Genomic DNA, 27,093 nt, shown 5'->3' with positions numbered 1-27,093 from the left:
AATGAAGTAACACCAAAACCGACTTTAAAACAAGCTGCTGAATACTTGTTAGAACTTAGACGATTTTTTGAGGCCAGTGATAATTGTGAAATTCTAACAAATATAGAGAAGATGGAGTCTTGCATTGTACAATCTGTTGTCTTAAAACAGACAAAGATAAGTGATTATTTTGTTGCTCAATGACTTAATAAAGGTACGTTTTACAAATATTTTATATTTCTTGTTTGTTTAATAGAATGGATATCATTTATAAAGTAAAAATACTATTAAAAATAATTCCTAATACATAAATAAAAGCATGGAATAGTATCACTAACCTGTCTCGAAAACATTAAAATGTGAAATACTAACAATTTCCGATGCCTTTCTAAATTACGAACTCTCGATTTAACGAACTGTTTTCGTACTGTCTGTCTACGGTAAGAACAGCTCTCGCCAGTTTGTCTGCGGCTGTCTGTTGCCGTAGAAACGAGCCGTGACCCATTTTTCGTAGGAGTGTCTTGAAGATTTACTTCTCAGTTTGCCACCTTGGCATATTTAAAGATGATTTGGCGATATTCACATTTTGTTTTAGTTTCAAGTAAAATGCTCGTTGACCCTTTGCGTCGACCCCGACATTCAATTTCCGAAAATGAAAATTGATGGCGTAAATAAAGTTTTTGCAGTTAAGGAACGGTCTTTGATTTTGCCGTGTGAGGTACAAGTCGCTGAATTTGCCATCCTTCTAGATGTACAATGAGTAAAAATATATCAAAATAACTTGTAGGGAAATGCATTTAAAAATCCGTGCTTATTTTTGAAGAAAAATGCTCTCAATAAATACTTTTTGCGAACATTTCTTCTTTTCCCATACCTTCGAACTAAACCAAAAGGTGGTCAATTTAATGACGAAAGGAAGCGAAGGTAAATTAAAATCAAAACTGTTTTTTACTTAATTACCAGTGGTTTGGGTTGGTTTATATGATTACAGAAAGCCTCCAGGGTTAAATGCCTAAGAGGAGGGATGCCTTCGTGGAGGGCTTGCTAAGGAAAACTGCCTCGTATACACGTTACACATGGGGAAAACACCCATGCAGCCAGCCCGTTCACGGGATTCAAACCTGAGACCGAACTACAAGTGTTCAGTGACTTTACCGATCGGCCGCTGCTGGGCCTCTTAATTACCAGCGCCCATTTATGCATCATGCTGCTTTTTATAGACACTGTAATAGCTTGTAACATAATAAAATGTTAAAATCAGAACAAAATTATATGTTAATTAAACTATAATTAATAATTTGCTTAAAAAATAATAAAAATTATTTTTTAAGCAAATTATACCATGGCTTGTGGGTCCCCAAGAACACAGTAATGGGAAATGAAGCAACCATTCAGTGTTCTTTATATTCGGTTTCGCCTCTGCCGAAGGCTCATTGTTGCCCACTTTTGGTAATCTTTCATTTACATAGCGGCAAAGAAAATATTGAACCTAGAAATATCCTCACAACTTGACAAAGCTATCAGATGAAGAAGAGGGATGCCTTCGTGGAGGACTTTTATAGAGGTATAAAATCTGAAAAGTCATCCGAGTCACTGTCGCAAGATTCCGTTTCTTCTGAATCAGAATCAGAATCGCTGCTGCCAGTTTGAGTTATTAATCCATCCACTATCTCTTCTAAAAGTTCGTCCTTGTCCCAATAATAATTTTCAAGTTTTTCTACGTGGTTGCAGTGCGCCTGCCATTCTTGAGAAGTGACTTCATCCAAAGCTTTTTGTGTTAAATTTTTCAAATTTTCCAAGCTTAAGTCCCCAGTCACATTCCTTTCCCTGATCAGTCTTTTAACTGATGACCAAACGTATTCAATTGCGTTTAGATCACAGTGGTAAGGAGGGAGACGCACAACATGATGCCCATTTTCCTTTATGATGTTGTCAATTTTATATATTACTTTTTTAGGACGATTGCATTCTATTAAGCTGAACAGTTCCGCTTTTCGCATTTTGGGATCGCAGCATATCGTCTTCTTCATCAGCCAATTTACCATTGTTTGCTTTGTAGCATATTTCGTGGGTGTCGGATCTTCAATTTTTGTGTGATACGGGGCATTATCCATGCATACCACACTTTGAGGTCGTAAATTTGGAAGAAGCTTTTCCAACACCCATTTTTCAAAATTTCCATAGTTCATTTGCCCATGGTAATCCCCGCTTTGAGCTGATGCTTTATATATAAGTTGGGCACCTGGAATAAATCCTGCGGAAGAGCCAGCATGGACAACAATCAGTCTATTTTTGGAACTGACATTTATCTGTGCGCCCAAAACCGTATCATGCTGCCAACATTTCTTAAAAGTTAAATTGCTGTCAATCCATGTTTCATCGATGTAAACGATGTGGCGTCCACTTGCTCTGAGTATCCTCATTTCGCGTAAATAATTGTTCCTCCAAAATACAATGTGAGGTCTTTCGATAAGAATTTTTCTTTTGTTAACACATTTCTTCCAGCGAAAATTCATCGAACGCAAAACTTTGCACAATGAGTCTTTTTGCCACGGGAAGTCTATTTTTTGCCTCAAGACAGGCAATAATTTCCGCACAGATGGCACTTTCTTTTCTTTGATGTAAAAGTCTTGTATAGTCTGCCGTATAACGCATTTGTCAAAATCGTCAATTTCACACTTATGATTAGCAGGGCTTTTACGTTTCTTTCCAGGCGTATTTAGAAGTTGATCTTCCCCCATTGTTGATACTTCGCGCTTAATTTTTTTAATTGTATACTCCGATACTCCAGTAGCTTGCGACGTTCTCTTCAAAACTTGAGGAAGAGGAACTACTAAAGAGTTCGCCGAAGCTTCAGAAGCGCAAAATTCTGCGACATTGTGCACGATTTGACGTGCCTGAGACTTTAAAGGTTGACCTTTCTTAAACTGGAAGGGCATTTTAAAAAATTGGCGATTAACAAAGCACTATGAAAATCAAGCTAAATAGAAGCAAATTTGAACAAACACCAGTACAAAAGATATAACAACGAGAATAAAAATAGCTAATAATAATAATATAAGGCTTAAGAAAAGATGCGTGCAGCTGGAATGAAACCAAGAAGACGAATGATAAACTCTTTTCCCTTCAGCCAACAGTCGCCAAAAATAAAATAACAATAAAGCAACCCTTGGTTCGTCCCTATTTGAAATATACTAGCCCTGTTGCTATAGCGACCGCCACCCGCCAGACACCGTGTTCTTACCGTAGACAGACAGTACTCAACGCAAAATTTATTTTAAAGTCAATTTTCTGCATCCGCAGTTTGACAATATTCATTTCTCAAGAATCATCAGAGATTGTAAAGATTACTTCCCCGCAGTTGACACAATACCAATGATTGCATTTAAATATCAAAGGACCTTAAGCAACTTGCTCACTAACCGCCATGAAATAGATGAAACTGCAGAATGACATTGTAAGACACCAATTTACAGCAATTACGTAGATTCTCATCACCAGCACATAATTACTGGCAACCTGAATATCATACAAAACCATCAACTAAAAACACTAAGGAGTTATGGTACAAAATTTAGACCAGTCAGAAACATGACTACAAATTACTGTTACAAGACTTTCGAAAACAACATCAACGAATTTATAGTTAAAGCAAGCTATCAATTGAATTTACCCATAGATACCTTCTTAAAATGGAAAGCTAAAATACTTCAACGCATATCCACCGAAATCAGTCACCTCAAATTTAAAAGTACACTGAATTGGTCGCAACTTACATCAGATATTAATAAATTAAAACAGTTTTTTACTATTACAAAAATAGATAAAGCAACTAATAACTTTAGCATTATATGAAAACAATTCTATGCTGAAACTTCTCAACGCAACTACTTATCAATTAGCCAACCTTACAGAAACATCTATAATAACAGGATTAAAACTTTTCATAAGAAACTCAATATTACTTTCAATGCAAACTACAACAGATTTACTAATCTTTATGCGATTCCCAAATTCCATAAAACACCATTAAAATTTAGATTTATAGCTAATGGAACTAATAATTACAAGAAAAATGTAGACTATTATTTTTCAATTCAACTTAATAAAATCTGTAAATTTATTTTCAATGATTGTAACACTAATCATAACTATTGCTGGATCATTCATAATAACACTCCTGTCATTAATACCATTCAAACCATTGACATCCGAAACATTAACTGCTATGATTTTGAAAACTTATATACCTCACTTCTTCTAGAAGAAATCTATACCAGTCTACTTGATCTACCTAAACTTTTCCCTACTATACTCAATATCATGACTCTTGACAAATGGAAAACCTACCTAAAATGCACACTTTTTCATAACTACATCAAGTTTCAAAATCAACTTTTTAAACAAGTCAGAGGATTGCCAATGGGCTTACATTCCAGCACCTCGATCTGTAATATCTTTTTATTTGTCAAAGAATTTAACTTCCAAAAAAATCTACAACCACAAGAGTTAAATTGCTACAAACATACCTACAGATATATTGATGACCTTATTAAAATTAATAATTTTGGTAAAATTGAACACTCCGAGATTTATCCGAATTGTCTTACACTTAATAAAACTAATAATTCACAAAATAGCATAGACTTTCTAAATCTTCAAATAATTAACTGCAAGAAAATTTTACTTTTTGACAAAACAAGAAACTTCAATTTCAATACTAACAAATTAATAAATTGGAACTCCAACATATCCAAAAAAGTAATTAACAATACTATAATTAATCAAATACAACGAATTAAAACTATATGCACAGATACAATAGATTTACAACGCGAAATTTTGATCCTTATCAAAATTCTCAAAAATAATCTAATTCCCATTCAATTTATCAACCATTGCCTTAAAAGAGCAGGCGTTAAATACTCACTCTAAATCATTTAACTGATAGGGATATGATAATTTGTTCCTAAACCTGAGAAGGCGGTATAAGTTGGATGACTGTCAGTTGGAAGATTTGTATATAGTGTAATTACTCAATTGTATATATTGTAAAAAGCTAATTGTCTTCAGACATTTACTGTTACTATACTGTTACTAAAAAAATGGGCCTATTTCATGCCTTTAGTCTGTCTATCAGCTCTTGGACAGTGAAAATTCCTTTTTCCTTTCTTAAATTCTTAATCATTGCGACACGACAATCAGCCAGAAATTAATTAATTTCCATTCACTAGTATTCACACACACAAAAAAAATTAACAGACAGTCTCTCTCAGATAAGAACTCCACAAAATACATCCCTCAAGAATTCCAAGTCCCACACACTACCATAAATTACTTCACCCAAGTCTTACCGACTGATATTATTCAAAGCCCCTACTGCCGCTAAGAATTTTCGGACACCCTACACTTCTGAGTCAGACACGAAGAGAACACTTTGCCAACTCCCCCACTAGAAAGAATGTAAGTTACTTAATACCATTTCTGGCCTTTATATCTTCATGTACATTCACTGATCTTATTTATGTTATTTTCTATATTATTTTTATATTATTTAAATATTGTCTTTGATTTGTTTTTACAAAGTTTGCATTATTTATCTTATTTTGTAATCTTCTATGTTTATTTCAACTTTACTTTGAATTCGATTTCATAATGACAATTTCCAATGTTTAATTTCTACAAATAATATAGTACTCAAATGCATAAACATGAAAGTGTCGGGGACGGTTACTCGAGTTAAATAGGATTTCTCTACAGTAATTGATTTTTACTCCAAATTGAATTGACTAAAATGCTTCATAAGAATAATTTCTTTGAGTATCAGCATTGGTTCATAATTCCTTCTATTCGCGGAAATATTTGGCCTGACTAGAATTGCCGGTTTGGCTTTAACTTATAACTCGAGTAAAGACGAAACACTTTCGTATTTACGTATTTTTATCAATTATTGTTCATTGAACGGGAGTTGGTTTGTTCCCCTTGAAAAGTCAACTAATTTCCGATCAATGATAATGATTACATGTTTTAATTTTTCCTTTTACAATTGAAATTTTATTCTTCATGATGATTTAATTCCAGTCCCCGTTAAAACAGTATTAACATTTTACTTTCAAATTACTTCAAAACATGTTTCAAAATATAACTTACCAGTATGGATTCACACTTTTAAAATAATTCTACTTTAATGAAACTTAGGAGATAATATAATCAATTAATCAATACTGTTTAGGAAATAAATTATTATTAACTAACTTTGCAGCAATTGCGCAAGTAGTAATAACTTGTATTCACACTAAATGGATTTAAGATCATACAACATTTGATATGCTAAATAGCAGCTATTAGCGCTATTTATCTCTTACCTAATGTACCCACTTTATATATTATCTCCATTCTTTTTTAAGTTTTAAAGTTCTTATACAAAAACTTTACTGTATTGAAGGTTAGCAGCCTCCTTACTTTTATATCTTGCTAGTTTAACTCATATTGAAATCATTAAATGTCATTCCACTAGATGACAAACTTGAAAATTTAACGCCATGCCTGCTACAGGTAAACCCAAAAAACAATTTCTATGAAAAACATTGAACTGTATTTACATGATTACATGCGGTACTTGACATATTAAATATATAGGACAGACTAAAAACAATCTTAACTTTCGAATCAATAACCATAGAGCTCAAATCAAAAAATTCAACGCACAAAAAAATAGCATTAAAATAAGTACACCATCACAACTTAATACAGCAGAATTAGAACACTTTAAACACCATGACTTCAACTCTATTCAACTTCAGATACTAGATATAATACCCAATCACAAAACACGAATTTTTCAGGAATCTCTCTATATACTAAAACAACGTTCACTTTATCCATATGGACTTAACAGTTATATACATAGTCATAGAGATACTTCTAAGAAGTCTATTTTCAGCCAATTTAAGCTCTACAGCAACAAAACGCAGAGAGGAAAAATAGGAAGCAAAATAAAAAATAATGCGAGATTTTTATCCACTTTGGATACACTTGCATTGAAAAAACAATTGAAATGTTTTTTTGACTCAGACTACTTTCCCAAGAAGCTTCTCAACTGGTTACACTCCTGTACTAATAAATTCCTTATCAAATTAAAAAATTCATTCAAGAAAGCTACGACGACATACAAATCATTTAAGACATGATTCTTGATTTTAGTCTTTTCAGACTCTCTAATAGTCTCACTCAACGCAAAATTTATTTTAAAGTCAATTTTCTGCATCCGCAGTTTGACAATATTCATTTCTCAAGAATCATCAGAGATTGTAAAGATTACTTCCCCGCAGTTGACACAATACCAATGATTGCATTTAAATATCAAAGGACCTTAAGCAACTTGCTCACTAACCGCCATGAAATAGATGAAACTGCAGAATGACATTGTAAGACACCAATTTACAGCAATTACATAGATTCTCATCACCAGCACATAATTACTGGCAACCTGAATATCATACAAAACCATCAACTAAAAACACTAAGGAGTTATGGTACAAAATTTAGACCAGTCAGAAACATGACTACAAATTACTGTTACAAGACTTTCGAAAACAACATCAACGAATTTATAGTTAAAGCAAGCTATCAACTGAATTTACCCATAGATACCTTCTTAAAATGGAAAGCTAAAATACTTCAACGCATATCCACCGAAATCAGTCACCTCAAATTTAAAAGTACACTGAATTGGTCGCAACTTACATCAGATATTAATAAATTAAAACAGTTTTTTACTATTACAAAAATAGATAAAGCAACTAATAACTTTAGCATTATATGAAAACAATTCTATGCTGAAACTTCTCAACGCAACTACTTATCAATTAGCCAACCTTACAGAAACATCTATAATAAACAGGATTAAAACTTTTCATAAGAAACTCAATATTACTTTCAATGCAAACTACAACAGATTTACTAATCTTTATGCGATTCCCAAATTCCATAAAACACCATTAAAATTTAGATTTATAGCTAATGGAACTAATAATTACAAGAAAAATGTAGACTATTATTTTTCAATTCAACTTAATAAAATCTGCAAATTTATTTTCAATGATTGTAACACTAATCATAACTATTGCTGGATCATTCATAATAACACTCCTGTCATTAATACCATTCAAACCATTAACATCCAAAACATTAACTGCTATGATTTTGAAAACTTATATACCTCACTTCCTCTAGAAGAAATCTATACCAGTCTACTTGATCTACCTAAACTTTTCCCTACTATACTCAATATCATGACTCTTGACAAATGGAAAACCTACCTAAAATGCACACTTTTTCATAACTACATCAAGTTTCAAAATCAACTTTTTAAACAAGTCAGAGGATTGCCAATGGGCTTACATTCCAGCACCTCGATCTGTAATATCTTTTTATTTGTCAAAGAATTTAACTTCCAAAAAAATCTACAACCACAAGAGTTAAATTACTACAAACACACCTACAGATATATTGATGACCTTATTACAATTAACAATTTTGGTAAAATTGAACACTCCGAGATTTATCCGAATTGTCTTACACTTAATAAAACTAATAATTCACAAAATAGCATAGACTTTCTAAATCTTCAAATCATTAACTGCAAAAAAATTTTACTTTTTGACAAAACAAGAAACTTCAATTTCAATACTAACAAATTAATAAATTGGAACTCCAACATATCCAAAAAAGTAATTAACAATACTATAATTAATCAAATACAACGAATTAAAACTATATGCACAGATACTGTAAGGATCTTAAGTTTTACTAACGTTTATTTTATTTTAAATCTTTACTATCACTTCTTATTTTCTACTTCCGGCCAGAATTATAAGCGTGAAGGAGTTTATGCAAAGTTGTCTGGCGAACGCCAAGTATTTAAGTGTGGCCTTTTTGCCAAGCAGAAGAGAGGAAGCCGTGAGTTCGAAGCAGGCCGCTTACCTTAGAAGTTACGCAGTTGCTACCTTGCCTTCCAGGCCAGAGGTTTTAATCCTCTTGATAAATTAAACGTATTGTAGTGTTCACAGTCTCTGCGCTACATACGCTTCCTGTTATAAGGCCAATCTTATTCTAAAGCTAAATTAGAGTTTAGTTTTATTTTGATATCTTTTAAGTTAGACCCCGAGTGGAGGGTCATTGTATTCCGAAGTACGGAAGTCATTGTATATAAAGAAAAAAATAAAGGGTTTTGTATACCCTTCGTCTGTATCCTGTCTACTTACTACAATTAGTGAACATAGCTTTAGTAAGCTCTCTGTTCTAGTCAGGTCATTGTATGTTTTCAAATGTGTAAAATTAACGGCATCTTGATATGTTCTTGTATACATGTGAACTGTTATTTTGAATGTTTAGAAATACCGTGATATGGTAAAAGTGAAAGTAATGTTAAAAAATTTGTTATTCGTGTGACTGTAAAGATTAAATCATGGTGAATATGTGTTAAAGGTTGAATGATGTAGTTAGGCTCTCTGACGCTACACTTTAGAGTTAGCCACTTTCAGAATAGTACCTCAGGGTCTAGAGTTGAAATTAGGGTGTGTTAAGAGGTCTCGTATGTTGAATTTTAACACGTTAGTGTTTTGATTGTAGGAGGAAGTGTTGAACACATAGACAGAAACACATTCGTGTTTGGTGTTTTTACAACACATGTCAGAGAGCACGGGGAGAGATAATTAAAATAGTCATGAATGAAATAAGAATGTTAAGAAAAGTATATTCTATATGTTATTTGCAATGTCATTCTGTAACATTTCATTAAACTAGTTTTCCTTCCAGATCTCTGGAAGGAACCAGAATTGAATAAAGCTCCTGTTTTGATGCAGTACAGATGAAAAAGAAAAAAGATTGTTGTATATTCCGGGAGCTGCTATTGTAACAAATTTCTTTCTTTTAAAATTTTCTAGTTTCTAGCTAAGTTATGATTGTAAAAGGTTGGCCTCGCGTTAGTTTCTAGAGCTAAAAGTTTTCAACAAGGTCGTTTTAGACCTCAGTTTCAAACTAATTAACTCTGGCGGGAAGTATGTAAGGATCTTAAGTTTTACTAACGTTTATTTTATTTTAAATCTTTACTATCACTTCTTATTTTCTACTTCCGGCCAGAATTATAAGCGTGAAGGAGTTTATGCAAAGTTGTCTGGCGAACGCCAAGTATTTAAGTGTGGCCTTTTTGCCAAGCAGAAGAGAGGAAGCCGTGAGTTCGAAGCAGGCCGCTTACCTTAGAAGTTACGCAGTTGCTACCTTGCCTTCCAGGCCAGAGGTTTTAATCCTCTTGATAAATTAAACGTATTGTAGTGTTCACAGTCTCTGCGCTACATACGCTTCCTGTTATTATAAGGCCAATCTTATTCTAAAGTTAAATTAGAGTTTAGTTTTATTTTGATATCTTTTAAGTTAGACCCCGAGTGGAGGGTCATTGTATTCCGAAGTACGGAAGTCATTGTATATAAAGAAAAAAATAAAGGGTTTTGTATACCCTTCGTCTGTATCCTGTCTACTTACTACAATTAGTGAACATAGCTTTAGTAAGCTCTCTGTTCTAGTCAGGTCATTGTATGTTTTCAAATGTGTAAAATTAACGGCATCTTGATATGTTCTTGTATACATGTGAACTGTTATTTTGAATGTTTAGAAATACCGTGATATGGTAAAAGTGAAAGTAATGTTAAAAAATTTGTTATTCGTGTGACTGTAAAGATTAAATCATGGTGAATATGTGTTAAAGGTTGAATGATGTAGTTAGGCTCTCTGACGCTACACTTTAGAGTTAGCCACTTTCAGAATAGTACCTCAGGGTCTAGAGTTGAAATTAGGGTGTGTTAAGAGGTCTCGTATGTTGAATTTTAACACGTTAGTGTTTTGATTGTAGGAGGAAGTGTTGAACACATAGACAGAAACACATTCGTGTTTGGTGTTTTTACAACACATGTCAGAGAGCACGGGGAGAGATAATTAAAATAGTCATGAATGAAATAAGAATGTTAAGAAAAGTATATTCTATATGTTATTTGCAATGTCATTCTGTAACATTTCATTAAACTAGTTTTCCTTCCAGAGATCTGGAAGGAACCAGAATTGAATAAAGCTCCTGTTTTGATGCAGTACAGATGAAAAAGAAAAAAGATTGTTGTATATTCCGGGAGCTGCTATTGTAACAAATTTCTTTCTTTTAAAATTTTCTAGTTTCTAGCTAAGTTATGATTGTAAAAGGTTGGCCTCGCGTTAGTTTCTAGAGCTAAAAGTTTTCAACAAGGTCGTTTTAGACCTCAGTTTCAAACTAATTAACTCTGGCGGGAAGTATGTAAGGATCTTAAGTTTTACTAACGTTTATTTTATTTTAAATCTTTACTATCACTTCTTATTTTCTACTTCCGGCCAGAATTATAAGCGTGAAGGAGTTTATGCAAAGTTGTCTGGCGAACGCCAAGTATTTAAGTGTGGCCTTTTTGCCAAGCAGAAGAGAGGAAGCCGTGAGTTCGAAGCAGGCCGCTTACCTTAGAAGTTACGCAGTTGCTACCTTGCCTTCCAGGCCAGAGGTTTTAATCCTCTTGATAAATTAAACGTATTGTAGTGTTCACAGTCTCTGCGCTACATACGCTTCCTGTTATTATAAGGCCAATCTTATTCTAAAGTTAAATTAGAGTTTAGTTTTATTTTGATATCTTTTAAGTTAGAACCCGAGTGGAGGGTCATTGTATTCCGAAGTACGGAAGTCATTGTATATAAAGAAAAAAATAAAGGGTTTTGTATACCCTTCGTCTGTATCCTGTCTACTTACTACAATTAGTGAACATAGCTTTAGTAAGCTCTCTGTTCTAGTCAGGTCATTGTATGTTTCCGAAGAAGGTTAGAAGAAACATTGAACCTGATAATACAATAGATTTACAACGCGAAATTTTGATCCTTATCGAAATTCTCAAAAATAATCTAATTCCCATTCAATTTATCAACCATTGCCTTAAAAGAGCAGGCGTTAAATACTCACTCTAAATCATTTAACTGATAGGGATATGATAATTTGTTCCTAAACCTGAGAAGGCGGTATAAGTTGGATGACTGTCAGTTGGAAGATTTGTATATAGTGTAATTACTCAATTGTATATATTGTAAAAAGCTAATTGTCTTCAGACATATACTGTTACTAAATAAATGGGCCTATTTCATGCCTTTAGTCTGTCTGTCAGCTCTTGGACAGTGAAAATTCCTTTTTCTTTTCTTAAATTCTTAATCATTGCGACACGACAATCAGCCAGAAATTAATTAATTTCCGTTCACTAGTATTTACAAAAAAAAAAAAATTAACAGTCAGTCTCTCTCAGATAAGAACTCCACAAAATACATCCCTCAAGAATTCCAAGTCCCACACACTACCATAAATTACTTCACCCAAGTCTTACCGACTGATATTATTCAAAGCCCCTACTGCCGCTAAGAATTTTCGGACACCCTACACTTCTGAGTCAGACACGAAGAGAACACTTTGCCAACTCCCCCACTAGAAAGAATGTAAGTTACTTAATACTATTTCTGGCCTTTATATCTTCATGTACATTCACTGATCTTATTTATGTTATTTTCTATATTATTTTTATATTATTTATATATTGTCTTTGATTTGTTTTTACAAAGTTTGCATTATTTATCTTATTTTGTAATCTTCTATGTTTATTTCAACTTTACTTTGAATTCGATTTCATAATGACAATTTCCAATGTTTAATTTCCAAAAATAATATAGTACTCAAATGCATAAACATGAAAGTGTCGGGGACGGTTACTCGAGTTAAATAGGATTTCTCTACAGTAATTGATTTTTACTCCAAATTGAATTGACTAAAATGCTTCATAAGAATAATTTCTTTGAGTATCAGCATTGGTTCATAATTCCTTCTATTCGCGGAAATATTTGGCCTGACTAGAATTGCCGGTTTGGCTTTAACTTATAACTCGAGTAAAGACGAAACACTTTCGTATTTACGTATTTTTATCAATTATTGTTCATTGAACGGGAGTTGGTTTGTTCCCCTTGAAAAGTCAACTAATTTCCGATCAATGATAATGATTACATGTTTTAATTTTTCCTTTTACAATTGAAATTTTATTCTTCATGATGATTTAATTCCAGTCCCCGTTAAAACAGTATTAACATTTTACTTTCAAATTACTTCAAAACATGTTTCAAAATATAACTTACCAGTATGGATTCACACTTTTAAAATAATTCTACTTTAATGAAACTTAGGAGATAATATAATCAATTAATCAATACTGTTTAGGAAATAAATTATTATTAACTAACTTTGCAGCAATTGCGCAAGTAGTAATAACTTGTATTCACACTAAATGGATTTAAGATCATACAACATTATATATATATATATATATATATATATATATATATATATATATATATATATATATATATATATATACTAGTTACTCATGACAGTATTCGAAATAACATATCTGTTCTACAAGGGGTAGAGTCCTTGACCCAGGCACCCTGGTGCTACACCGTTTCCCCAGTGCGTCTGAAAAACTTCATTGTTCTAAAAAAAGTCATTGTTCTACAGCGTCACTGTTCTAAAAAGCGTACACTCATCATTGCCAGTTCTCAAAAAACAAACTTTCTTTTTCGATTCTCATCGGTCTGGAGGCTCAATCCGATCCCCAAGAGCGCGAAGCACGCTCGTTCGCGACACACTCTCCCCCCCACCCGATGAGTTTTACCCAGTTGAATTTCAGGCACAGTCTGATTGAAATTCATGAGGTGTAATCATTCAGGGGTTCGAATCACTCGTCCACATCTAGGTGTTTTGAGAGGATTCTGATTGAGTTCATCTGACTGATCTTTGTCAGTGGCACGAAAATCTGTAGATCCAATAGGTTCATAAATTTTATGAATTTCAGACAAAATTGTTCTTTTAGTAACAAGTTTATTTTTCGAATCATTTAATCCCTTAATATCACAACTTAATGTGTCATCATGCAAATCCCAAAGAAGTCCCAAAATGTTGACCGTTTTAGCTTCGCAAAGGTCATCTAAAAACTCATTCTCATTTAATTTATCAAACTCCAACGGTTCTAAAATGGATTCGACAACAAAGGCATCCTTTTCATTTCGAGGATAGTTATATGCTCACTCTTGTAATTCAAATTTAGCACTTGTCAAGATTTCAGTGGCATCATTTTTTAACTTCTTTAATTCTGATTCATTATTCACACTTGTAACTAAATTATCAACATACTAATAAATTAGTATCATTCTACTAATTTATTAGCACTCGCACGATAGTTTTCTTGTACTTCATTCATTAATTTCATTAATGTTGCATTTAAGAGAAATGAACTGCTGGTTATTCCAAAGACCACTCTTCTATGCCTGTATATTTTCAAACGCTCAGAATTTCCCTTTCACCATAAAAATCTTAAATAATCTCTGTCTTTAGGACCAAGTGCTATCTGCAGAAAAGCCTTCTTAATATCAGCGCTTACGCCAATTTTTCCCAGTTGAAATCTATTTATTATAGCTGGAACAGCGTCAACCAAATTTGGACCCTTTTCCAAACAGTCATTTATGGAAGGTGATCCTTTAGTTCTTACAGATCCATCGAAAGCCGGCCTTATTTTTGTCATGGTGGAATTCATTCGAATAACAGCACGGTGGGGTAAATAATGAGAGGGGTTATTAACTTCTTCCTCAGGAACAATCTCTATTATTTTCTCATCTTCCCAAGATTTGAAAATTGCGTCATAATCTTCTAAAAATCTCCTATCCTTTAAAATCTTCACTGTGCTCTTTAATTTCTTTTCTGCTATTTCCCGATAGTTTGGAAGTGGGGAATGATTTTCAATCCAAGGTAAACAAACTTGAAACCTCCCTTCTTCATCTCTTTTTACATTAGAAAGAAAATGTATCATTGTTTGCTTTTCTAATTCCTTTTTAGTTTGACTTTCTGATGAATCTAATATCCCAAGAGTATCAAGTTTCCATAAATCAGAAATTTTACTATCTGATACTAACATAGAAAATGCATAAGAACAATCATACTATAGGAATTTTCCCCATGATATTCCAGCATAAATAAGTTTCAATGCAAACTAATTCACATTTTAACTTCTTTATTTTCCCTGTAAGCAATTTTCCCGCTATGTCCGCGCCTATGACGATATGAATTTCAGAAGGAGAATGCTCAAACAACATTTTTTATACATACCTTCAACATCATTCAAAAATATAATATGGGTTTTTAACTTACTTAATTATGGGCTTGATGTTCAATTCTGAAATATCAGAACAAATTTTCGCTTGATCAAAGGCTTTAAAGTTACACTGATAATCTTCTTAATACTACTTAAGCGTACAATGAACTGTTTATTATGAGTTTCAACCTCCGAACCTGTTTATTATGAGTTTTTCCTCCGAACAGATTATGAATCACACTGCTTTCGTTAATACATTCGTACTGCATAGCATTAACTAAAAATTTAGATACATAGCGTTGTTGACTTCTAGAATCAATTAAACACCGGCAGTATTTTTCTAGACCATTTCCAAGCACTTTTACTACTAACGTTTTTAATAAAACTTTCTTTAAACATGTTTTGTTCATTAAATTGAGATTCTTCTTATTCAATTTTTTCTCATCTAAACTATTTCTGTCACAGATTAAACTATTGTGTTTCCAACCACATGAATCACACTTTATCTTATAAAAGCAATTTTTCGCCGAATGGTTACCGCTTTTAAGGCATAAATAACATATTCCGAATTTTCGAAGTGACGCCTTTCTGTCTGTTACACACACCGGCCCACCAGCTGCCGAGCGATAAAGTCGCTGAACACTGGTAGTTCGGTCCGAGGTTCGAATCCCGCGAACGGGCTGGCTGCATGGGTGTTTTCGTGGTTTTCCCCCTGTGTAACGTGTATACGAGCCAGTTTGCCTTAGAAAGTCCTCCACGAAGGCATCCCTCCTCTTAGGCAGATAGCCCTAGTGTGCTTTGCCATAATTAAATACACCAAACACCTATCTGCTACACACTTCGAGCAATCATCGAAAGTATCAAAATCATAAAAACAACCTTGTATTTAGCGTAAGTATATTGATACACTCAATCGATTTCGAGGGCAGCTAAAGGTCCCTCTTCATCAGGAGAAAGAAATACATAGAAAGAAGAAAATAAAGGGGAAGGAGTCTCAGAAACACGTGGTCCTTATTAGCACTGCACGTGGTTATAACCGGATTTTTAATCAGAGTTACACTGGCCGCCTACTTTTACTGAGCCAGGCTATCTGATCAAACATGTAACACAAAGGACAAGAAAAATTAGCGAAGTTAAAAATAGGGAGCGAGGGGCAAATGCACCTTCACGCTCAAAATCTGAACTTCGAAATGAATCCGGTTATAACCACGTGCAGTGCTAATAAGGACTACGTGTTTCTGAGACTCCTTCCCCTTTATTTTTCTTCTTTCTATGTATTTCTTTCTCCTGGTGAGGAGGGACCTTTGGCTGCCCTCGAAATCGATTGAGTGTTTCAATATACTTACGCTAAATACAAGGTTGCTTTTATGATTTTGATTGTCACATTAGCGTGTTTCTCTTCTAGTCATCGAATATATGTTTTTCTTTTTCTGAATCCTCGCAAAATAGGCAGCTGTTAATTGAAACCTTTAACACAGCAGCTGTTGGAATAGAAATTGTATTTTTTCTTTTTTCTTTAGGAAAGTGGCTCGAATTCTGATTGTTTATTTTATCTTGAATTTGTAGCATAGATTCGCGGCATTCAATTTCCATTTTTAAGAACTCTAATAATTCGTTTGCATCGAAATTATCTTTAGATTTCCTTTTTCTTTGGAAATCGAGATTCAATTCATTCGGAACTAATTTTAATAAAACTGGTGTCAATAATGTGCCGTATGTGCCAGAAGTTACATTAAGTGATTTCAAACTTCTTATCTGTATTTCGATATCATCATGCAACTTACGTAATGCAAATATGTTGTTAGCATTCCTAACAGGTTCTTAACAGTTTTCCCATATGTGCATTTATGATTAAATCTGTTCGACCAAAGCGTGTTTTAAGTAACTCGATTATGGCAAAATAATTTTCACTTGATAATGCAAAACCACTAACAGCATTACAAGCTGCAACTGATAAAAATGAAATCAAATAATTAAATTTGTCTGTATCTGTTAAATCACTATTCTGATGTATGGCATTGCCAAACTGGTTCCAAAATGATAACCAATTAACAGGATCGCCATTAAATTTATTAATCGATAATTTGGGCAATTTAATTTTTGAATGAGAAACAGAAATATCATTCACAATATTACCAACTGTATTCGAAACAGGAATTTTAGGTTTCCTTTTCTCTTTTAACATAAATGTTAGTTTTGATTTGAAGGAAATTATTTTCTTGGAATAAACTTCACAAGTTTCAAATTCCGATTCATATTCAGTAGCCTCAATTAATTCTTGTATTTGTTTATCTAATTCTTTTAGGCTGTTATATTTTGAATCCAATAAATCAATATTTTCATTAAAGAATACACAAATCGTGTTCTGTTTTTTAGAGGTATTCTTTGCAATTATTTATTAACTTTGTTGTCATACTCCTAACTACAGTTCGCTTTGTCTTTAAATCTTCTATTTTAGTAAACATGTTTAAATATTTCAGACAGAAAATATTTCAAATTATAAATCAGTATTCTTAAATCATAAATAATCAAAAGGAAATTTTTTTCAAACATTCCTAAATCTTCCACTTCAATATAGTCTACTTTGGCGGTCCCTGTTCGAGGGCCATTAATTTCATTTTACACAAAACAAGAACAATATCTAAATCATTACAACATCAAAAACACCTCTAACTATTTAGCATCATTGTTATACAGCGTCACTATTCTAAAAAATGTCATTGTTCTACAGCTTCACTGTTCTAAAAAGCGTACACTTATCGTTGCCAATTCTCAAAAAGCAAACTTTCTTTTTCGATTCTCGTCGGTCTGGAGGCTCGATCCATTCCCCAAGAGTGCGTCGTTCGCGACAGTTGCGTGCGTACGGGTTCGTTACGAATTGAATTCAGAATTCCGATGAAAAGTAAATAAAATTTATTGTTATCACAACAAAGAAAACAAAATGCTTTAAGTTCCTCAGATATTCGTACAATACCCCAATATCTCACAGTAGTTATCTTTTAAACTATTAAAAACGTTCAACAAGACTTAATTTAAAACAGAGACACGTAGAGAAAGCTAATCCTATTTCACCGCGAATTCGCTACAGTAAACAACAGAAGTTTTCTAAACAAACTCATAAAACAACTGAATTGAGGTGATTTCATGCCGCTTGTATAAGCTTTTTAAATTCACGAGAAATGAAACAATTTAATAACAATTCTATGAAAATAGCAAATTAAATACAAAATTCGTAACAATACTTTGAGTGGTATACTAGTGTTCAGCAAAGATGACTTTTCCTGCTCTTACCAGTTCACTGAGGATGTTCCTTAAATGGCCTGACTTTTGAAGAAAACCTGAAGGAAATTCTCCATGTCAGAAGAAACTTAGAGAAAGAAAAATAGAAAGCACTTTGCTTTCGGAGAGAATAAATGAAAGTCCTTGCGGTAGCGTAGGTGAGTCGATAGATCCTAAGCTGCGTAGAAAAGGGGGTCATCGAAGAAAGCGACAGTGCGTGGTTGGGCTGCATCAATGTGGTGTGCACGTTGCTTCATAATTCGTGGAAAGCTAATTTTCCTCTGTATCAAACATCTCCAATAGCAAGAGAGATAATTTCAGCTTCTGCAAAGGGGGATTTCAAAGTCCTAAATTTAGAAGGTAATTCAGCAACTTTTTGCATGAAGTCTCCTAAATCTTATCCTTAGTCTTCTAAATCAGCAAAAGCGTTCTTTGCACGGAACGAAAAGGGTACTTTCTGCGGCGTTGCGATAACAGCAGGCTGAGTTTTCCTATTATTTGGAACAGTACAGGAGGTTTCTTCAGTCTTAATCAGACTTAGTTTCTTAGAAGACTTAGAAAATGACGATTTTCGCATTTTTGGAAAAAGCACACAGTCTTGGGAAGAAGCAATGTGTTGTGATTTGCATCTCACACAAGTCTGCTTCGTGTCTTTAGGTAGCTGACAAAAGTGATCTTCACCACACTTGAGGCACCTAAGTTTGTTGCTACAAAACATTTGACCAAGTGCATAACATTGACATTTAAAACACGTAATAGGACGATTACCCTGGCGGTAACTTCTTATCTTCACTTGCAGTCTCTGAATACACTTAAGAGATTAGATTTTCCTGCCCTCATCTATGCGGCTTAACGATAAGAAGAAAACAGGGAGTTCCTCTTCTTTCACGGGAGTTTCCCTGGTGAAGTGCTTAATTTTTAACACTGGAAAGCCCTGTTCTTTAAGCTCCAGCAGGATATCCTCTTCCATCGTGTCAGCAGGGAGACCTTTGACGACTGCTTTGATGAGAAACTGTACTTCTGAAAGTGCTAAACTGTATTTCTTCTTTTATAAAGCAGGTTAAAGCCTTATGACGTATGGCACTAGAGTCAAAGTAAATAGAGATCTTTTCTCTGGACAGTTGTCCCATAAACTCCTGGATCTTATGGTTAGAGAAAAGGCATTTAATATGTTTCCAGGTCACCTCCGGTCCGGGACAGATGATCGGAGGTAAGCTTTCTTTTTTGTCTTTGCTTTCGACAGTCTTTTCCGCAGGAAGAATTTCCATTTTTATAGACACGTTCTTTGGCACGTGATTTTCGCAAATAGGAAAGTCTGGTTTTAACACTTCAAAATTATTAGAAGTCGAAATTACTGAAGTAGCTTCCTGGGTGAGAGTCGGCTTGGCTGACTGTTTTGGGGAAGCCCAGACAGTTTCTTTTTCTTTCCCCTTAGGTGTAGAATTCTTGAAATCTTGGGAAGGAGAAGCATCTGAAGTAGAATTCCGAACTGGAAGTTTTAATATCAGGATCTCTGAATAGTCGAAGATCGAGAGATTCGTCTTGTGCAGAATAATGAAATCTAGCTTCGCCTCTTGGAGCTTGTGAGCACTGAACCTAAATCTGCTCTGCATGTTAGCAACATTATTCAGTGCGGTATGTAAATATCTAAACTACCTTTTTCGTCAATATTTAACTGTAATAAAACTTTCCTTTCATGAGCAACATTAATTGGAAAATGTTTGGGAGCCATAGTTGGATCACAAAGCGACAACTGAGTGATCAAACGTAAAAACACGAAAGGTTCGTCAGACTAGATGAGGGAGGGGCAAACGCTTCCCAATCAACAACTCGGTTGAATATCCGAATTTTTCAAGCATGTTTCTAACGAAGTAAGTTGAACCTTCCTCTACTTCATTTGCATTCAAAGAGATGAAAGAGAGTTGTAAGTGGAAACAAAAATTGATAGGAAAGGTTTTTCAAATTAAAATAACTGTTGTAAAATTAAAATATACCTTACAAACTTATTCGTCATTAAAATAACTCAGATGAGCAAAAATACATTAGTCACACTAAATGAAGAAGCTGGACGAAATATTCAAATCGTCCAGCTTCTTCAATTAGTATGATTGTAAAAAGTCTGAAAATAATATTAATTCCTTAGTAAAACTATCTTCATTTATCCTTTGCAAATCAGTCTAAAGTTATTTCTCAGAATGATAAGTAAAACCTTGTTTTAAATATAAAGGACAAGGCCATAATCAAACAAATATTCAGATTTTGTTACAAATTAATTTTTCGTTTCCATATCCGTCTTACTGTTACTAAACAATTTTTCATTCTTTCGGTTAGATATTCCACCAAAAAGACAACTGAAAAGCACTGCCATTCCAAACTTGAATTTATCAGTATTAGCCACTGATAACGTACGTCTGGCTGAAAAGCAGAAAAGGGCTGATGAAAGACATGAAAGATACAATACCATAATTCTGTAAGTTCATGATTATGATTATTATTATTGCGTCGATGTGGATAAAAGTTATATGAATATTTTTAGTCATTTATTTTGAATAGCTATCTTTTTTCTTTTTAAAATTTAAAAAAGGTTCCTATTAGAGTTTAATAATGCGACTGAAGCAGAAGCTATTAAAAAATTTACCTTTCATAAAATCTTTTTTGTATTTCCGCATGATAGGCCAGATAGTTTTTTTTTCCCGCTCTTGTATAATTTCACTTTTGTCACATAGGCCGTTTTTACCTCTTCCGATTCAATTATGCCATGTGCCTTTAGAAGACGGCATGTATTCGTTTAAGACAGTTCCACCTCAATCACCCATGTGACGTAGATTTTTGGGAAATATTTGAGGGCATGTAGAAAAACGTAATTTGCATCAAAATCAATCGACAGATTCATTTAGCAAAACATCCATATTCAGAAAAACCATACTCCATAATTACTATATTATTATGCTATTTATATTTTGCTAACAATAGATATTAAGACGAAAACGCTCCAGGTCATGACTATAAGATAAGTATATTCTAAAATAGTTATCTCAAACTCGCCATCCCCCAAAACATTTTATGCAGCCTGCGAATACAGTTCAGTTATATAATTTTTGCAATACAGTAGTTTTACATAATTAGTGTCAAATACAGTTCGCGACTGCTAGTGAAGGAAAAAATACAAAAAAATTAGTAGATTGGGGCTTTGTCTTTGCCACAGTATGTTCTTGCGCCAGGCCATGTGATTAGGGGACTTTCTCATGCATAGTACACTCACTTTGCTAGCCGAGAGTCGGTGGCGCTTCAGGTATTGCGAAATTTCCAAGTTAAGGTTAAAAGGGAGTTTTTTTTTTTTTTTTTTCCAATGGCAGATTGTGAACAGGTACAGTGTAACACAGTCCATTAATCTATACAAGGCCAGATATGGTGGTTTCTTTATTATGGAGGCACCTAATAGGTGGGCCACCATCGCCTCCTATCAAGGGACGGATAGTTACAACCATGCCTTCTCCGGGATTCGAACCCAGGCCCTTCGGTATCGCAATCAGGCTTCCCTAACCACTATACCTTCCGGGCGGCAAAAGTGAGTTATTTAGTGGTTAATTCAACATATTAAGAATTATCTCAAATAAATGCCCACTTAAAATTTAATATTTTTTGTAAAGACATTTGAATTAAAAAGTATAATCAACAGACATTTCTTGCATGTACCAACATTTAGATTTCATACACAAAGTAAATATAAATTTGAGGTTTTTCCTTTTTTCTTATTATACACTGGTTATCATAAATTAAGGAAAAATCACAAAAATAGCGATAACTCCCTTAAAAATAAGCCAAACCGTGTAAAATTTGAATATGTTGCCAAGTAAGAGTAGCTGAGTAAAATTGCAATATGCAAATTAGTGGCACTGCACTCGGAATATGTCATCTGCGAGGAGCATAAAAGTCCATGTTTGAGAGCAAACCCACATATTTCACTATGACAGTGACACCAGAAATCTGAGATAGCCAATTCGTTACAATGACCTCCAGCCATCATTTGCCTGCAAAACTACGACGGAGTTGGAGACTAGAGGCAGGACATAGTCAAACAGAGGTGGCCAGATGGTTAAATGTGAGTCCTTCTGTGGTTTATAGACTTTGGAGGCAATTTCAAACCACAGATTCGGTATCTAAGGAGGTTCAGCCAAGGAGGGCCAACTGCTATGACGAGCGTCGATGACCGATATTTGACATTATGTGCACGCAGGAATAGAACCGCTACTCCGATTCTTCTTAGATCCTCCCTTGCTGCAGCCACCGGAAGGTTGGTGTCAACGTTAACTGTGCATAGAAGGCTTCACGAAGGTGGTCTGTATGCGAGGCAACCAGCCATTTGCGTGCCTTTCACGTCACGCCATAGGAGGGACCGTTTGCAGTGGGCACGACAAAGTGTCCACTGGACACCTGATCAATGGAGGGCTGTTCTCTTTACGGATGAGTCCAGATTTAGTGAAGAAAGCGATAGCAAGCGTTATTTGATATGGAGAGAATCTGGAACCCGTTATCATCCGTCAAACATTCGTGAAAGAGATGCATACGGAAGAGGCAGCGTCTGTGTTTGGGGGTGGCATCTCTTTGGCTGGACGCACAGACCTCCATGTCTTTCCAAGGGGAACCGTGAATGCTCAGGTTTGCAGAGATGACATCCTTGATGTTTATGTGCACCCATATGCCAGGGCTATAGGGAATGCTTTCCTGTTACAGGACGACAATGCAAGACCACACAGGGCTCGCACCGTAGATGATTAGCTTCAACAGGAAACAATTACGCGAATGGGGTGGCCAGCTCGATCCCCGGACTTGAATCCTATCGAACATGTTTGGGATGTTTTAGGGAGACGTCTAGCTGCTCTCAATCCGCCCCCTCAGACCCTTGTCGCGCTTGAAACTGCTTTGCAAGAGCAATGGCTCTCGCTTCCTATGGAACTGATAGACCGCATAATTAAAAGCATTACGTATGTGCATCTAGAGGCGATCATATTCCATATTGAAGGTACTTTTTCTATAGCAAACTGATACCTTCGATTTGTTCATTTTATACATATGCTAGTTTCTATACTACCATATTTGTCCGGCAATTTATTTTTATGTTATTTGATACCTTACTATGTGTTGTATATTGTGGGGTAAATTTCATTAAATTCTACATGGAACTTTTTCAATAATCGTGATTTTTCCTTAATTTATGATAACCAATGTAGTTTGTATGTGTTTTGATGAATATTCATTAAATGAAATTTAAAACGTTTATTATTTGTTAAAAATGATATAAGAGTAAAATTTTGTTACGAAAAATGGTCCGACACGTCAGCTACTTTCAAATCCAGCACTCGGCCCACGTGCAGTTTGAGTTTGAGAACTACTGTTCTAAAACATGCAAGCACAACAAATAAAAGAGTTTAGATTGCGGTGAAATTTCATATATGAATACCTTTTGATTCAATATGCCTGATGCTACAGAGCGGTCGGATGTAGTGTTAAAAGATAAAAAATTCGAATTGTAGGGTACAACATCTGTTCAAATTTCATTAATAAAACCACTTCGAACAAGTACGAGCATATGTTTCTGACGACAGAGCATGTGCAGTCAGAAGAAAAAGGGTGATAATACTGAAAGATTGCTTGACATTTGGATCGGAACGATGGCGCCATTCGACGATGTTGGTAAGAATGGCCGATAAGTCATTTGAATATGGCAAAGCACAAGAGGGCTATCTGGGCCACGAGAAGTGATGCCTTCGTAGAGAGCTTTCTAAGGGAAACTGTCTTATATTCACGTTACACATGAGGAAAACTGCAAAAACCAACTACGCAGACTGCCCATTTGTCAGAGTTCGAACTACCAGTACTCAGTGGTCTTAACCACTGGTGGGCATCGAAGCCAGAATGAATACCGGTCACTGATCTTTCAATAAGGGGAGGTATGCCTTCGTGGAGAATTTTCTAAGGAAAAACGGGCTCATATCCACATCGAAAACGGCTGAAACATAAAAACGCGCAGCGTCTTGAAGGCAGTGGTCGATCCACAGAAGGATCATCAGATTGGTACTAACAGGGACAGCTGTATTCGCAACAACCAGTGATAAATGACTAACAGAATAAGGTTTGCTTTCATGATACACATTGCGCAGCCTACTCCTCATCTACGCACAGTAGGACTCATTCAATCTGGAATCTCATTGACCGTAACAGAATGACTGTCACTTACCACAGCAATGTTTTACTTCATTTCCCTTGACATCATGACACTTGCATTAATGATATTCAATGCTTTGCATCGCCTTCTTTACCAGGCAACCTGATTATCACAGGATGATGCCTGGCCACATACAGCAATTATTTCTAGTGTTTGTGAAATAGTTCCCTGGGCAACTAGATCCCCCCATATCTGTTCCCAATGAAGCACATTTACGGCCTGATCAGAAGGCACCTTTGACTTGTCCCAGGATGTTGCCAATCTAACAGGCCTATTGGAGACTATTACTTGACAGTGGATTGTAGAGTTGCCAAATGCCTTATTGATTTATTCACTTTATAGCTGTATTTCTGAATAAAAACATTCCATTAAAATTGTAAATTTTCTTTTCATACATATACTACCGCACCTCCTTCTTATACATTAATTCCTTCATAGTGCATCGCATTTATGTCTTAAGAGTGTATTTAATTCAATAAAGGAAGTTTTCAATTTTACTTGTGGCATTTGTTACTTACAAAAAGAAACTTAAACGTTCCTCAAATGATTATTTAATACGATAAACGGAAATATTAACAGGGAAGCCTATCAGCCTTCTCAATTACAAGAAACTTTTTCAAACTCTGAACTTATACCCTATTTTTATAGTCATGAATATACTGGTAGGCAATCTCTGCCATAAAGCGGTCAGACTGTAATTGACATATCTGTTTCTGTACTCTCTTGCATCTCGCATTCACCCTTATTCTGATTAGTAAAATTATCATAGTACTTAAGTTATATTGTGCGAAAACATTTGTGATGCTTGAAACTACTTCTGGTGTGTTAGTACTGTTAAGAAAAGTAATTTTTTTTAATTCTTTGCAACTGTTTGCTATGCTGTACAGTCAGGGCTTAATTTCTAAGATTACAAGTGCTGGAGCCCTATGGAAGACGGTCAGCAGAGAGGAACAAGAGTAAATAAATAAATAAAATAACTATTAAACTCATTAATAAATTAAATAGTTAATTATTATCAAATTAATAGATATTTAATGTTTATAAATTGTTATTTAATCAATAATTATTATATAATTAATTATTATTTATAGAAATAATTAAAGATTGAAGTAATTAACTAATTAAAATTAAATAAAATGCAAAGAGATAAATTGAAATTTAATACGCGATTTTTAATATAATTTTATTAAAATAAAATTTCTACTGAAATTATTATTCAATTACATAAAAGAAGCGCCGCAGCCTTCTTATTCAAGGCTCCGATGCGTTCCGGGTAGAATTATGATTTATTACAAAAACTAAGAAGCACCGGAGCCGAGATCCGTTGGGTTCCAGCCAAATTTAAGTCCTGATCGTAGGAGGGGGAGTTCTTTTATCATCACAAAAATTAAATATACTTAAAGTGTAGCTGATGAAAATTTCTAGGGAAATAGAGTATTGCAAGGTCTGTTTATTGTTAAACTAAAACGTTAGGAATTCTAATTTTTTTTTCCCTTTAAACTGTGGTTCAGTTTTATAAAAAGAAGTACCGGAGCTCATCTTATTTAGGGCTCCAGTGCGCTCTGGCTGAAATTGTAATTTATCTTAAAAATTTAGAAGCACCGGAGCAATTTAAGCACTGCGTACAGTACAAGAATAGTAGTTCCATTTTTCGCTCGACTTTTTAAAGATTAAGTTAAACTGTCAAAATTTCTTTTCTTGCTCTCATAGCGGATAGGGACTACAATAAACTATTTGTTGTGCACAGAATACTTTCACATTCCATTGTTTAATGTTATGCGACTGTCTTAACTACATAACTTAGTTATTAAACTAACCGTAATTACATGTTACAGGAATATCCTGTTTTGTGCAGCAGAAGCTATCAGTAGGTTAAGTCTCAGAATATAATACCTGTGAGGCTACTAGTGTTGTCACTTCAAGGCACAGCACAATTTTCCCTTTGATTTTATGAGTCAACATTATAATCTAATAAGCTCCGAATTATCAGGATCTGACATAATGCGAAGATGGGTCTATCATTTACCTGAAAAAGTTTTAAAAACGCAAAATTCCAAAGATGTTTCCCTATTGGTACACTGTGCAAAAAAAGGACAGTTCTGTACCTCACGTCTTAGTGGGCCGATTGATGAAATTCAACTTGTGTTTCTCATGTCTCAAAAGCATGACTTAGAATATGTATTAGACTTATATATAGCATTGCTCTAATACAGGTATTTTGACACAAAACCGGACTTTTTCTGAAATGAAATGCCAATTTTCTTCCATGTTTCAATTCTAAAACTCAAATTATGCCAAACTGCCAAGTTTTGTAAAAATCATAGTAGTTTTTAACAAATTAGCATATATTTGTTAATATCTCTTTCT

General features: G+C 34.4%; 1 protein-coding gene across 1 annotated transcript; it reads right to left on the bottom strand.

The window, feature by feature from the left end:
* Nucleotides 1–1,535: 1,535 nt before the first annotated feature.
* LOC146992911 (uncharacterized) lies at nucleotides 1,536–2,188 on the bottom strand. Its single transcript, XM_085808826.1, has one exon. The coding sequence runs from the start codon at nucleotides 2,166–2,168 to the stop codon at nucleotides 1,536–1,538; it is 633 nt and encodes a 210-aa protein (XP_085664952.1). The 5' UTR covers nucleotides 2,169–2,188.
* Nucleotides 2,189–27,093: the final 24,905 nt, after the last annotated feature.

Source organism: Stegodyphus dumicola, chromosome X2, assembly GCF_044657685.1.
Source record: "Stegodyphus dumicola isolate Sdum_Otavi_A_Nest chromosome X2, ASM4465768v1".
Taxonomy (NCBI): Eukaryota; Metazoa; Arthropoda; class Arachnida; order Araneae; family Eresidae; genus Stegodyphus; species Stegodyphus dumicola.
Note: the sequence above shows the minus strand (reverse complement) of the source record. Positions and strands in the feature narration are given on the sequence as shown.